The sequence below is a fragment of the Elgaria multicarinata genome, chromosome 13 (assembly GCF_023053635.1).
Source record: "Elgaria multicarinata webbii isolate HBS135686 ecotype San Diego chromosome 13, rElgMul1.1.pri, whole genome shotgun sequence".
Classification (NCBI taxonomy): domain Eukaryota; kingdom Metazoa; phylum Chordata; class Lepidosauria; order Squamata; family Anguidae; genus Elgaria; species Elgaria multicarinata.
In genome coordinates, this window is record NC_086183.1 from 11,469,238 (window position 1) to 11,482,156 (window position 12,919).

Here is a 12,919-nt window from a genome sequence, read left to right on the forward strand (position 1 = left end):
CCCTTGTTCAGCAGAAAAAAAATGGATGGTTTACTCTTTCTTCGGTTCTCTTCATTCCCTCTCTCCGCACCCCTTTTGTAGACTTTGGTTTGAGCAAAGAAGCCATCGACCACGAGAAGAAGGCCTATTCTTTCTGCGGCACAGTGGAGTACATGGCACCGGAGGTGGTGAATCGCCAAGGCCACACTCAGAGTGCAGACTGGTGGTCCTACGGGGTGTTGATGGTACAGTCCCTTTTTGCTTGTCCCTTTATACCAGCTCGGAAGCCCACGGAGCAGCTAGCAGAATAAAAACAAGTAAAACCCTAAAACGACGTCGTAAGATTAACAGAACGGAAAGATAAAAGGGAAGCACCCAAAATAATGAAGTTGTTGGGAACGTCGGAAGCTGCCTTGTACTGAGTCAGAAGCATTGGTCCATCTAGGCCAAGGTTGTCAACACTGACTGGCAGCAGCTCTTCGGGGTTTCAGGCAGGAGCTTTCCTAGCCCTGCCTGGAGATGCCGGGCGTTGGACCCCCAGAAGCTTCGGTACGTCAAGCTCTGTCACTGAGGAATGGCCCGGTTCTATTATTGCAAATGTCAGGGGTCCCCAACGCTGCGCCCACGGGGGACCTCCAGTGGTTCCTACGAAGCTCCCCCCTCCCTGGCCCCTTTAAAGAAATTGTTTTAAGAATGACGTCTTGGGACAGCCCCAGGGCGGTCATAAAGCCCTAACGGGCCCCCAACGAGGCAGCTTCAGTGTGGGTGTCCGGGACCACCGTCCTCAGGGTCCTCAGCACCATGTCCAAGACCAGTTTCATTGACTCAGGCTGTTGAAACTCAACTCCTGCTGTATGGAAGCTACCTGTACCGGAAGCGACAATAGGTGTTGTTAGGTGAATCAGTGCTGCCCTCTTGTGGCCGTTACATTTAAATCCCTTCTGGCCTTGCTAAGGGCAAAAGGGGATGAAAACAAGGTAAAGACTGGTGGGACTGATTTGTTTGGCATAAGCTCTTGTGGAGAAGAGGCCGCTTTTTCACGTGCATGCTGGGTTATCTGCAGTTGGCAGAGGACAGGGCAGCAGTGGCTGCTGCTTCTTGGCGGCCTCACTGCCCAGTCAGGTGAGTGGTGCCCTCAGTGCCCAGGCAGGTGAGTGGTACCCTCACTGCACAGCAGTTCATTGGCCCCGCAACTACCCAGGCAGGTGAGTGGCGCCCTCCCTGCCCAGGCAGATGAATCACGCCCTCCCTGCCCAGTCAGGTGAGAGGTGCCCTCAGTGCCTAGGTAAGTGAGTGGTACCCTCACTGCACAGCAGTTCAGTGGTGCCGCCACTGCCCAGGCAGGTGAGTGGCGCCCTCCCTGCCCAGGCAGGTGAGTGATGCCCTCCATGCCCAGTGAGTCACACTGTCCCTGCCCAGCCAGATGAATGGCGCCCTCCCTGCCCAGGCAAGTGAGTGACGATGAGTCGCTGCCACCTGTGGTTCTGAGTGGCTGTAGAGACGGGCATCAGAGGGCCCAACGCTCAGAAGAAAAGAGCGGGTGAGCTGGAGCTGCTCCCTGCGTTCAGCTTCTCAGACAAGTGGTGATGGCAGCAAGAAAGAGCTGCCTGCCCTCTGGGGGGCCACTGGCAGCCCTTTGCCGCCAGCTTCATTGCCCCACACCCATTTGGGCAGGTGAATGATTGGGTGCCACCCACCCTCTTTCTCTGGGTAACTAGGGGAGGGAGCCCACCCTCCCTGCCGCCCATGTTCAGGCCTGAACGTTGCTCCTTTGCAGTGGGTCAGGACTCGGCTCCAGTGAGCCCTCCTGGTGAACTGGGGCCCTGGCAGCTGCCCAATGATGCGAGGCCCCGTTGAAGCTGAAATACCTTTTGTGGCTCTCAGATGCCTCCCTAAAACCTAATTACCAAGTAAAGTTAACAAATAGAATCAAAGTGTGCCCGTTGAGCGTTGTGCCCTGATTCGTAATGTGATGTTCTTTGTTTGCTATTCTTTGCAGTTTGAGATGCTGACGGGGGCTCTGCCGTTCCAAGGGAAGGACCGGAAGGAGACCATGAGCCTCATCCTCAAGTAAGATCCAGAGGCCTATCAGCATCCCGATCTGGAGAGGGTTTTGCATCGTGCAAAACCTCTGGTCGGCAGCTAGTTTTGTCAGGGGCAGCTCTTCAGAAAGGGAGCCGGAGGTAGCAGGGATAGATCATGGGTTTTTTTAATCCAATTTATTTATTACCTTTATGTCCCACCTTTCTTCCATTGTGGAACTCAAGGTGGCTACATGCGGTCCCCAGGTGGTCTCCCCTCCAAGCACCGACCAGACCCAGACCTGCTTAGCTTCAGCAAGGTGGCGGCCTCATGTGCTATAAGACCATGACCTGGGCTATGTCTCTATTCTGTCTGTTTGTATTGTATCGTAATTTCCCATCCCTTTGGACTTCTTTTGCACTTTGTCTTTGGTTTGACTCATCGTTCGCTAACCTGAGCAGTGTGAAAGCACCGGAAAGGGCCCCCCTATAAATGTTTGTGTAACTGTAAATAAATAAATAAAATATGCCCCCACCTTCACACACATACAGACACACACACCTTCTTTGCTGGAGTGGACAACGAGCGGATCAAATAGCATCTCTTGGAAGCGAGGGTTATGAATTTGGGCCAGGCCCTGCCATTCGCCAGCATCTACTCTGCACTCTTAGGAAGTACGCATGCCACTGGAGACGTGATTCTAAGTCCCTTTGCCATTTCAGCAACCCTGGTTTGTGTCGTGGGAACGCTAGAACACCCTCTTCCCTTGAAACTGTGCTGTGCAAGGCAAGGCAGCAGAGGGTGACAACATCCTGGAGAGCTAGAGAGGCTGCAGTCGCTTTGCTTCTTTCTTGGTGACTCATGGCTGGTTGCACAAGGTTACTTTATTCATTTGCCTTTTGTTCAGAGCAAAGCTGGGCATGCCCCAGTTCCTGAGCTCCGAAGCACAGAGTCTCCTGCGAGCCCTTTTCAAGAGGAACCCGGCCAACAGGTTAGGTAAGGTATCCTTGGTTGCTTTGCATCTCAGCATATCCGCAGACGTGCGGTCAAATGCATGTTGAGTTTTTAGTGAGGATTGCTGCATGGCGTAGCGTTGCTAAAAGTCTGATGGACATTTTACATCCCTACGTGAAGTTAAACTGTTTTGAGGAATGGGGGGTGGGGAATATGACAGCGACACGACAGCAATTAAGGACCCATCCCACAATGAAAGCTTCTCTCTTCCAAGTTCCTGCTGCAACATATCACACTGTAATGAGAGCAATACAGTGGCTGGATTCACACAACACACTAACCCACCCAGTGTGGGTTGTTGTTGAACCGTGGGTTATCGTGTTGTCTGAATGCAGCGCGTTTTCCTCAGGATGGGTTATTCTGTTGTCTGAATGCAGGGCTTTTCCCACAGGGTTGGTTACTGTGTTGTCTGAACGCAGTATGTTTACCACGGAGTTGTTCGCTAACTATGCCATGTGGCTTGTTAACCATCTTGAACGAGCCATGGGTTCTCTAGGTGGCTTGTTCAAGAAAAATAAACCACCCTGCATGGTTAACAACCCAGCCTGTGAAAAACATGCTGCGTTCAGACAACACATTAACCCACCCTGCAGAAAATGCGCTGCTTTCGGACAACACAATAATAACCCATGGTGATTTAGTGTGTTGTGTGAACCCAGTCAGTGTTTTGTCACCTGGGACTGCTGAGGTCCAGCATCTTCAAGCCTGTGCTTGCAGCCGAAGGGACTAGGAAAGGGTACGTGCTCCTCCATATTTGTTATTTTCTAAAATGAAGCTGAGATTCTGAGTATCGAAGCACTCCAGTTAACACAGTTCTGTATTTGTGTGTGATTTCTATGTTTCTGTGGAGCTGTGGGGCACATCTAACCATAAGCTTACTGGCTTGATCCTATGTTGTATGTCGAAGTGATCCAAAACGGGGTATCTGCTCTTACAGGGTCCAGCCCAGATGGTGCTGAAGAAATAAAGCGTCACCCTTTCTATTCCACCATTGATTGGAATGTGAGTACTAAACCTCTTTTCTTTGCTTAGCACTTCAGTCCTGTCAGATCTTAACATTCACAACAGTAACTGGCAACAGTTCAGGCACAACTTCTAATTTGCTTGTGTTAAAAGCACGTCTGTGCATGTTGGCTGTTTGTGGGAGAGGCAACCATAAGTCCCTAAAATTCTGCAAGTGGCTGGAGAAGAAGTGAAGGTGGAGGTCTTTATTCAGGTTTTTTTCCCCTCAACCCAGCCAATTACTGTTCTAAATCTGGTCTACGTAACTCTGGTTATGCAAAACACCAGCCAGTTTTAGGTTCAACAAACCAGAATCGCAGAATGTAAAAATGTCTGCCTGTTAAGAACATAAGAAGAGCCCTGCTGGATCAGACCGAGGATCCAACTAGTCCAGTGGTTCCCAAAGTGGGCGTTACTGCCCCCTTGGGGGCGGTGGGATTGCATAGGGGGGCGTTAAGAGGTAAGGGGGCAGCAGGGGGGCGCTCGAGGTGGTCTTTTCCGAGAAGTGCCTCTCCAGAAGGTCTTAAAACCCAGGGACATTTTTATGGGAGAAGGTAGTTTGGTCCCAAGCCATATAGGGGAAGAATCCACACATGTATTAATACTGTTTAAGAAGAGTCCTTTTAACGGTGAAATGAAATGTTTCAAAAGCACCAAAACGCTAATGAAGAGACATGCCCTGCTTGGTGTGCCCCGCCACGCCGGCTGCAAAACAGAGGCATTCACTCCCTTTTCCCTCCCTCCCTTGGCAAGCCTATTCAATTCATTGTTACTGTTTTAAATTTTATTGTTATTATCTTCCTTAGTGGGTCGTTGAAAACCGCTATTCTGAATAATGATTTTTATAGTGTAGGGTAGGGGGCACTGGGCAGGAGTTTGTGGAACCAAGGGGGCGGTGACCTGAAAAAGTTTGGGAACCACTGATCTAGTCCAACACTCTGTTCACACAGTGGCCCACCAGCTATCAACCAAGGACCCACCAGCAGGACACATGTGCAATAGCACCCTCCCGCCCATGTTCCCCAGCAACTGGTGCATATAGGCTTACTGTTAATAAGGTCCAATTAAACTTTTTGGCCTAGTTCTTTGTGAGGTGGCAAACCTTTGTCTGGACTGTACCACTTTGGACTGCACGTGGGGGCTCACATCATGAAACACTGCCGGGGCAGGGAAAGCCCTGGTATATTGGGAAGAAGACTAGGGCGAAAACCTTTTCCTCTGACAATTATTTTTTTAATGAGTTTTTGCACGAAGGAGCATCCCACACTGTGAATTTCCACCTGAAACCCAAAGTGCTACAGTCCAAACACAGGTTTGCCACTTCAAGGAGAACCAGGCCTGTGGCTGGAGTTTTGCTGTCTCGGTGCCCCTTTGGGCATTTTTGGTGCCTTTGTTTCTCCATGTTTCTGCGTGTTTTCCCCTTATTTGGTTAAAACGGGCTCAGCTGCCCCTTCCCATTATATCACTTTTACGCTTTGCAGAAACTCTTCCGCCGAGAAATCAAGCCGCCTTTCAAGCCTGCTGTGGGCCGGCCGGACGATACCTTTTACTTTGACAAAGAGTTTACCTCTCGCACACCTAAAGGTTTGTGATTTTGGACTTTTGCAAAATAATAATAATAATAATAATAATAATAATAATAATAATAATAATAATAATAATGCCTTATGGTGACCTGCTGATGTGACTGAGCCTAGCCCTGATGGTGGACACCTTGTTCCTAGGACAGAGATAGGCAGCAGGTAGATCTGCCTCTGTTAGTACTGGTGTGGGGAGCCTTCAGGCTGTGGGCCAAATCCGGCCTGCTGGGATTCCCCAAATGGCCACTTCCCCATGCCCCACCCACTTTTCCCCAACTGACAACCACTGGGTCATTTCCTGGCCTTTGTGCAGTGTTGTTCCCCCTATTCTCAAAGGCTGGAATGTTTTCCTTAAGGCTTAGCTACTGGCAATCAGAGACAGCTCCTCTTCAGTATGCTGGCATTTGGGGTAGGTGGGTTCTGCCCCCCCTTGCTATTGGCCCTGCCTACCACTAGAACACACCCCTCAAAATCTCAATAGACCCTTGGACTGAACGGAATTCCTCACCCCTGTACCAGCAGATCTCTAGCAGTAGATCAGCAAAGGTTTCTACCTCCCAATTAACAACAATAACAGGAGCAGCCTTTCCCCAGATCCTGAAATTAGGATGTTAGTATCTCTGATCTGCAGTAACTCAGAGGTAAATGTAAACTTGCATTTGCAGGTTATCCCTGTGCATAGTTTATGGGATACTTTGGGTATTTGGCTCCATCCTGCAAGGACCCTCAGGCGTCTAGTAAGAAGACAAAGTAGAACTTGCAAGCACAAAGTCTGCCCTTGTCTGTTATAAGACATGCAGCGAACCTTGTCTGCAGCGAATGTGCTCTTGATCCTCACACACGTTTTCTCTCGGAGGCTTGATGGATGGGTTTTGCTTTATGCTTCTTGTCCAGCTGCCAGATCTGGGGTTGCCCAGGTGCTCTCCCAATGTGAACAGCTTCCCTGTGTGTCAGGAACAGTGTTCTCACACACTGACCCCATTCATGGGATCTCCTGCACGGTTATCAACCACGGTGGCTCGTTAACCATGTCGTCTGTGCAAGTCGTAGGCCAGCCCGGTGGGTTTAATCGTCCCTGCTGGTATGGCTTCCTGTATCGTCTGGACCTGGCAAAGGTTTTAAGGACCTGCCACAACAAGTCTGTTGGGATGGACAGGGAGGCTTTACACAGCAGGATCTTGGCCTTAGCTATTGCACCATTGTAATGGAGAAAGCTCAGCGTTAATTCAATCATTCAGTTCTTCCCCCTCCGTAATTTAAAATGTCGCAGCCCGGCAAAGACTGTACCACGTGAGTATCGCAATTGTTTGCTTTTGCTCCTTGTGCCGCAGGGGGAATTGGGGGAAACCTTACTGCAGGGGGGGTTGGCCTAGTGGCCCTCCAGATGTTATTGGATTCTCATCTCCCATCAGCACTGCCAACAGTCAGAGGTGATGCGACTTGTAGTACATAAAATCTGGAGTGCCACAGGATCCCTTGTCTCTAGATTGTACTTGCCTGGTGGGTCTTACCTTGGCCCTGTCTTGCACTTTACTGCCTTTATTTCGGGGAGGGAACGGCAAAGGGCCACGTGTTAAGAAGCTGCTGTTTCAGTAGGATTAGCTCTCACCTTCTCTGCCCCTCCCGTTCCAGACTCCCCTGGGATTCCGCCCAGTGCGGGGGCCCATCAGCTCTTCCGAGGCTTTAGTTTTGTGGCCACCGGCTTGACCGAAGACGAGAAGGCCAAATTCCCACCCCTGCCTTTGCATTCCGTGGTTCAGGTAAGGAGAGGAGCGAAGTGTGCCTGAGAAGCATCAGAAACGCTACAGTCCGCCCACCACCACCACTCTCCAGGAGCCCAGGCATGACTCCAGCAAATGACAGCCTTGTTTGCTCTAGAGCTGGCCCTTAGTGGATGTAAAACCTACTTCTCCCCCACCAACACTGTTCTTACTCATTCCCAAACCATGGACCAACCATCAAATAGTAGTATATGGTTTGAAAGAGATACAAGGTTTTCATGAGCTGGAGTCAACCTCAGCAGATGCAAGTTGACATAGAACATGAGAAGAGCCCTGATGCTGGATCAGACCAAGGGTCCATCTAGTCCAGCACTCTGTTCACACAGTGGCCAACCAGCTGTCAACCAGGGACCAACAAAGCAGGACATGGGGCAACAGCACCCTCCCACCCATGTTCCCCAGCAACTGGTGCACACAGGCTTATTGCCTCGAATATTGGAGATAGCACACAACCATCAGGACTAGTACCCATTGATAGCCTTCTCTTCCAGGAATGTATCCAAGCCCTTTTTAAAGCCATCCAAACTGGTGGCTCTCAAAACATCTTGTGGTAGTGAGTTCCATTGTTTAACTATGCACTGTGTGAAGAAGTCCTTCCTTTTATCTGTTCTGAAACTCCCACCTGCTCCATGGGATGACCCCGGGCTCTAGTATTATGAGAGAGGGAGAAAAATGTCTCCTGTCTACATTCTCCACACCGTGCATAATTTTGTACATGTCTCCCCTTAGCCTCCTTTTCCCCAAGCTAAACAATCCCAGCTGCTGCAGCCTTCCCTCGTAGGGGAGATGCTCCAGCCCCTTGGATCCTTGGAGTTGCCCTTTTCTACACTTTTTCTAGCTCTACAATATCTACAATGCCCAATTATTTTAGGTTGAAGTTAATAGGTGTGCATGGCCCTCTCCATGTATGAATCTATCTAAGTTGATTGGCATATTCTCCATGTATTTATTTATTTCATTTCATTTGTATACCACCCCATAGCTGGACGGTTTAGAACAATTCATAAAAATACAAAATGCAACGTAATAAAAATAGTCTAATTTTTTTTAAAAAAATAGAAAACTGAAAACAATGTAAACCACTAAAAGCATTTAAAAAATAACCACAACCACACAATGTTTTCCCTAATAGACCTTTTCTAAAACAGCAAATATAGATGCCTCATTATATGCCATTAAATGCCTGGAAGTAGAGGGTGGTCTTTTCCTGGCACCGAAAAGAGGCCAGCGTTGGCACCAGGCACCTCTGCCGATTTTAAGGCACCCGCTTATATCCAGCGAAGTGGGCTCTAGCCTGCCACCCTCCCCACCCTGCTGTCAGGAAAAATGTGACAGGCACAGATGCACCCACCCTTCGAAAAGAGACAAAGGGCCCGTTCAGACGACACGCTAAACCGTGCTGCTTAACCACAGCATGGTTAATGGAATGCATTAAGGTTAGTGCATTCCGTTAACCATTTGTGGTTAGATTTAGCGTGTCGTCTGAACGGGGCCAGAGAGGCTTTTGCACACCCCTGCTGTCGTGCGTAGAAGGCGTGGCCCGCCGATGCAGGTTAAATTCCCCTCGTTCTGTTTTGTTTGTATTCCCCCGACTTGTAGCAACTGCACGGCAAGAATCTCCAGTTTAGCGACGGTTACGTGGTCAAGGAGGCCATTGGCGTGGGATCCTACTCGGTGTGCAAGCGCTGCGTTCACAAGGCCACGAGCACGGAATACGCCGTCAAGGTTGGAGCCTTTCTCCTTTGCTCTGCCCATGAACAGTGGCACCTTTTTTAAATGTCATGATTATAGAAATTCACACCTCCTCTAATCAAGGATCTAATAAACATTCTCAACTTTTGAACAAGTGTTATATGGACACAACTTGCAAGTGGATAAATATATGGATATCTGGTCTGCTTTTCTTGAAACCTTTGTATATAACTCTCTCTTTTGGGGGATTGGGGGGAACGGTACATACGATGGAAATGATGATAATTTTATATACGCAATGTAGGGTTTTGCATGAAATACATGAAAATGTCCCCCCATTTTCACATATTTTCTGTTCTGTTTGTTGATATTCACAATTTTAAAAGTTTTTAAAAAGTTTTTAAAAATTATTATAGAAAGGGAATTGTAATTTGCAGGCGCAGGGGGCGAGGATGGCATTCAGCTCTTAGGAATGTCTCAGCCTTTTGGCATTGAATCTCAGAGGCACAACGGCATTTGCCAGCCTCCGATTTGCACAGCAGGATCTTCAGCCTGAGCGATTGTGACATTGCAGTGGAGCAAGCTCAAAATTATCGTTGTCATCATAGGAAGCTGCCTTATACTGAGTCAAACTCTTGATCCATCTAGCCCAGTATTGTCAACACTGACTGGCAGCAGCTCTCCTAGGTTTCAGGCCGGGTTTTTTTCCAGCCTCACCTGGAGATGCCCAGGATTGAACCTGGGACTTTCAGCCTGCAAAGCAGGTGTTCTGCCACTGAACTACGACCATAGCTCAGTGGTCATAAATTATTATTATTATTATTATTATTATTATTATTATTATTATTATTATTATTATTATTATTATTTCTTAGATGCTTTCCTAAAAAACACACTAAAGGCAACTTATGGCAAAATTTGAAACATACACAGTTCAAAACAACTAACAACAATTTATCCACTAAATCACCATCAATGACAACCGTAAAAAATTCAATTGATGCATTAAAGAGCCCATCATATGCCATCAAATGCCTGGGAAGAGAGAAAAGTCTTCACCTGGTGACGGAGAGATGGGAATGCTGGCACCGGCAGGCCTCTCTGCCTGATTTCAAGCAGTCCCTTGTTTCAGATCTCACCACCACCATGCATTTGCTAGGTAGCCTCCGGCAACAATCTCTCTGTCTTCCTCTCGGCCTCCGTCCCCAACTGGAGTAAGAGGATAAAACTGGCCTAACTTTGTGGGATTGCTAGAAAGGTTACGAAACTAAATAGGCAGCGTTTTGAACACTCAAACATGATGCCAGTGCTAAATTGGTATCGCTTTATAACGATAAGCGATCTAATTTCTTGCAGGTCATAGACAAGAGTAAGCGAGACCCCTCGGAGGAGATTGAGATACTCCTACGGTACGGGCAGCACCCAAATATCATCACACTGAAGGACGTGAGTGCAATGGTAGAACGGGACTAATCAGCTCCCACGTTTGTGGTGGGAAAGCAGTTCTGGAAACACTGGGGAGGAGGAAGGTCAAGAACTATATTTGTAGTTCACCTGTAGAAATTCGTCATCCTGTAGACAAAGCTTCCCTTCTCTCCCTGTGTCACTGTCAAGTTAGATCCACTTCCCTGCAGCTGGCTTTTTGTATAGCGACAGCCTTGCAAGATCATTATTATTATTATTATTATTATTATTATTATTATCTTTTCTCGCTTGTGGCGGTTTTTCTAGACAGACGTGACGGGCTTTGCCAGGTCAAGCTGTCTTCAACTGATTCAGGAACTTCCTGACTATTGAGCATGTTTTAAGCATGACTGCTTTTGGGATGGTGGTATGGATATATTTTGGTAGGCCCGGTTTCTGAAGGTTTTCTGTAAAAAAAATAAATGATGTGATGCCTGTGACTGATGTGACTAACATATCATCATCATTATTTATTTATTTATTACATTTCTATACCACTCCATAGCCGAAGCTCTCTGGGCGGTTTACAAAAGATTAAAATGTTAAAAACGATAGCTCACCTACCGGGAGAGATTCACCAACTTAACAGTGTTTCTGAATTTTAAGAAAGCTATAAAGACTGATCTCTTCCAGTAGGCCTACCCAGTTGAATTTTAAGATGTCTGGCTGTTATTTTAATAATGTAGTAGTTTTATATGTTTTTAATCAATTTTATGTATTTGATAGTATTTTTGTATTTGATGTTGTTCCCCGCCTTGATCCAGAGGGAGAGGTGGGTAAGAAATAAATGTATTGTTGTTGTTGTTGTTGTTGTTGTTGTTGTTGTTGTTATTATTATTATTATTATCATCATCATTATCATCAAAACATAAAATGGACAGTATATACAAAGACAACATACATCTAAAAACAGGCATACCTAAAACATGTCTTGGATCAATTAAAAACTCATCACATACTGCTAAATGCCTGGGAAAAGAGAAAAGTGTTGACCTAGCACCGGAAAAAATAGCAGCGTTGACACCAGGTGGGCCTCGTTGGGGAGATCGTTCCACAATTGGTAGGCCACTGTTGAGAAGGCCTTCTCCCTTCCAAAGAATTTCCGCACCCACACAATGCTCTGACATGCACTCAGATCCCTCTCTGAAGTCCTCCTTTATTCCATCAGCAGAGAGCTTCTCCTCGCAACGGGAGAGTGTTGTTGGAGGTATAGAAGCAAGGAAGCAGCCACCTTTCAAGAGAAGCTTAGCCTTTAGTTATGGGGGCCCTGGGTTTGCAGGCCAGCCGCCCCCTTGCTGTCGCGACTGTCTGCTTTGCTCCAGCAGTGTGTTGCTGGAGAAAGATTCAGCAGCCTCGTTCGTTTCGCACGCTAGCCGTTGCACTTGCCAAGGCCCACGCTAGATTCCATGCGTGCGCCTTGTGAAACTAATCGGTGGTGGTGTGGAACACGCTTTGCCGCGTACAGTTTGCTGGTCTCTCGGATGCAAACGCCAATGTATACGCTCGTAAGCGGTTGGTAGCTAAGTAGCTTCTTTCGAACCTGTCCAGGTGTACGACGACGGCAAGCATGTTTACCTGGTGACCGAGCTAATGAGAGGAGGGGAGCTGTTGGATAGGATCCTCAAGCAGAAGTGTTTCTCTGAAAGGGAGGCCAGCTCTGTCCTGCACACGATCAGCAAGACCATGGAGTACCTTCACTCCCAAGGGGTGAGTAGGAGATGCTGAGAAACGCACTGAGCCTGGGGCTTCTTCTTTTGCCTTTCTCTGGCTACGAAGAGCCTTTCTACACAAGGCTTTGGTTGTGCGCTCATGATTTGCTCACTCGACAGTAGTTTGCAGGTCCTTTATTTATCTAAAATATTTCTTGGCTGCCTTTCTGGGCAGGAACTCTCCTGAGGTAGTTTACAGACATAAAATATATAAAAACAGTTAAAATGTTAAAAGCTATAAAAAACGGCAATTAAACAACAATAAAAGCCAACAACTAAACCAGCAACAGAGGCAATAGCAGCAGTCATATCAGGAGAAGAACAAGGTAAAATAACATGTTTTCAAGGCCTTCTTAGAAGCCTGCAATGATGGGGCATGGCAGACCTCTGATGGCAACTTGTTCCAAAGATTTGGGGCCACTGCAGAGAAGGTGTCATATGTGTCCTCCACCTCACTGCCTTCATGGATGGGCAAAGGAGAAGGGCTTCTCTCTCTTATCTTAAAGCGAGCAGACTGATATGGGTGTAGGCAGTCGTTCAAGTAACTTGGTCCCAAGCCGTTTAAGGCTTTAAAGGTCAAAACCAGTACTTTGAATCAGGCTCGGAACTGCACTGGTAACCAATGCAGCTGGCCTAGTATTTACATGATGTCATCATCCACCAGGGCCCCTCCCGC

At 47.6% G+C, this 12,919-nt stretch overlaps 1 protein-coding gene across 2 annotated transcripts in view; it reads left to right on the plus strand.

Annotated features, from left to right (window-relative positions):
- The window catches only part of RPS6KA1 (ribosomal protein S6 kinase A1), a 109,948-nt gene that overhangs the window by 82,455 nt on the left and 14,574 nt on the right, over window positions 1-12,919 (plus strand). For both annotated transcript variants that reach the window (XM_063140112.1, XM_063140113.1), the window contains 9 exons: window positions 82-224; window positions 1,979-2,049; window positions 2,909-2,997; window positions 3,953-4,017; window positions 5,499-5,601; window positions 7,230-7,357; window positions 8,978-9,103; window positions 10,427-10,516; window positions 12,083-12,241. In XM_063140112.1, the coding sequence (XP_062996182.1) occupies window positions 82-224; window positions 1,979-2,049; window positions 2,909-2,997; window positions 3,953-4,017; window positions 5,499-5,601; window positions 7,230-7,357; window positions 8,978-9,103; window positions 10,427-10,516; window positions 12,083-12,241 (974 nt within the window). The remainder of the gene's footprint in view (window positions 1-81; window positions 225-1,978; window positions 2,050-2,908; window positions 2,998-3,952; window positions 4,018-5,498; window positions 5,602-7,229; window positions 7,358-8,977; window positions 9,104-10,426; window positions 10,517-12,082; window positions 12,242-12,919) is intronic.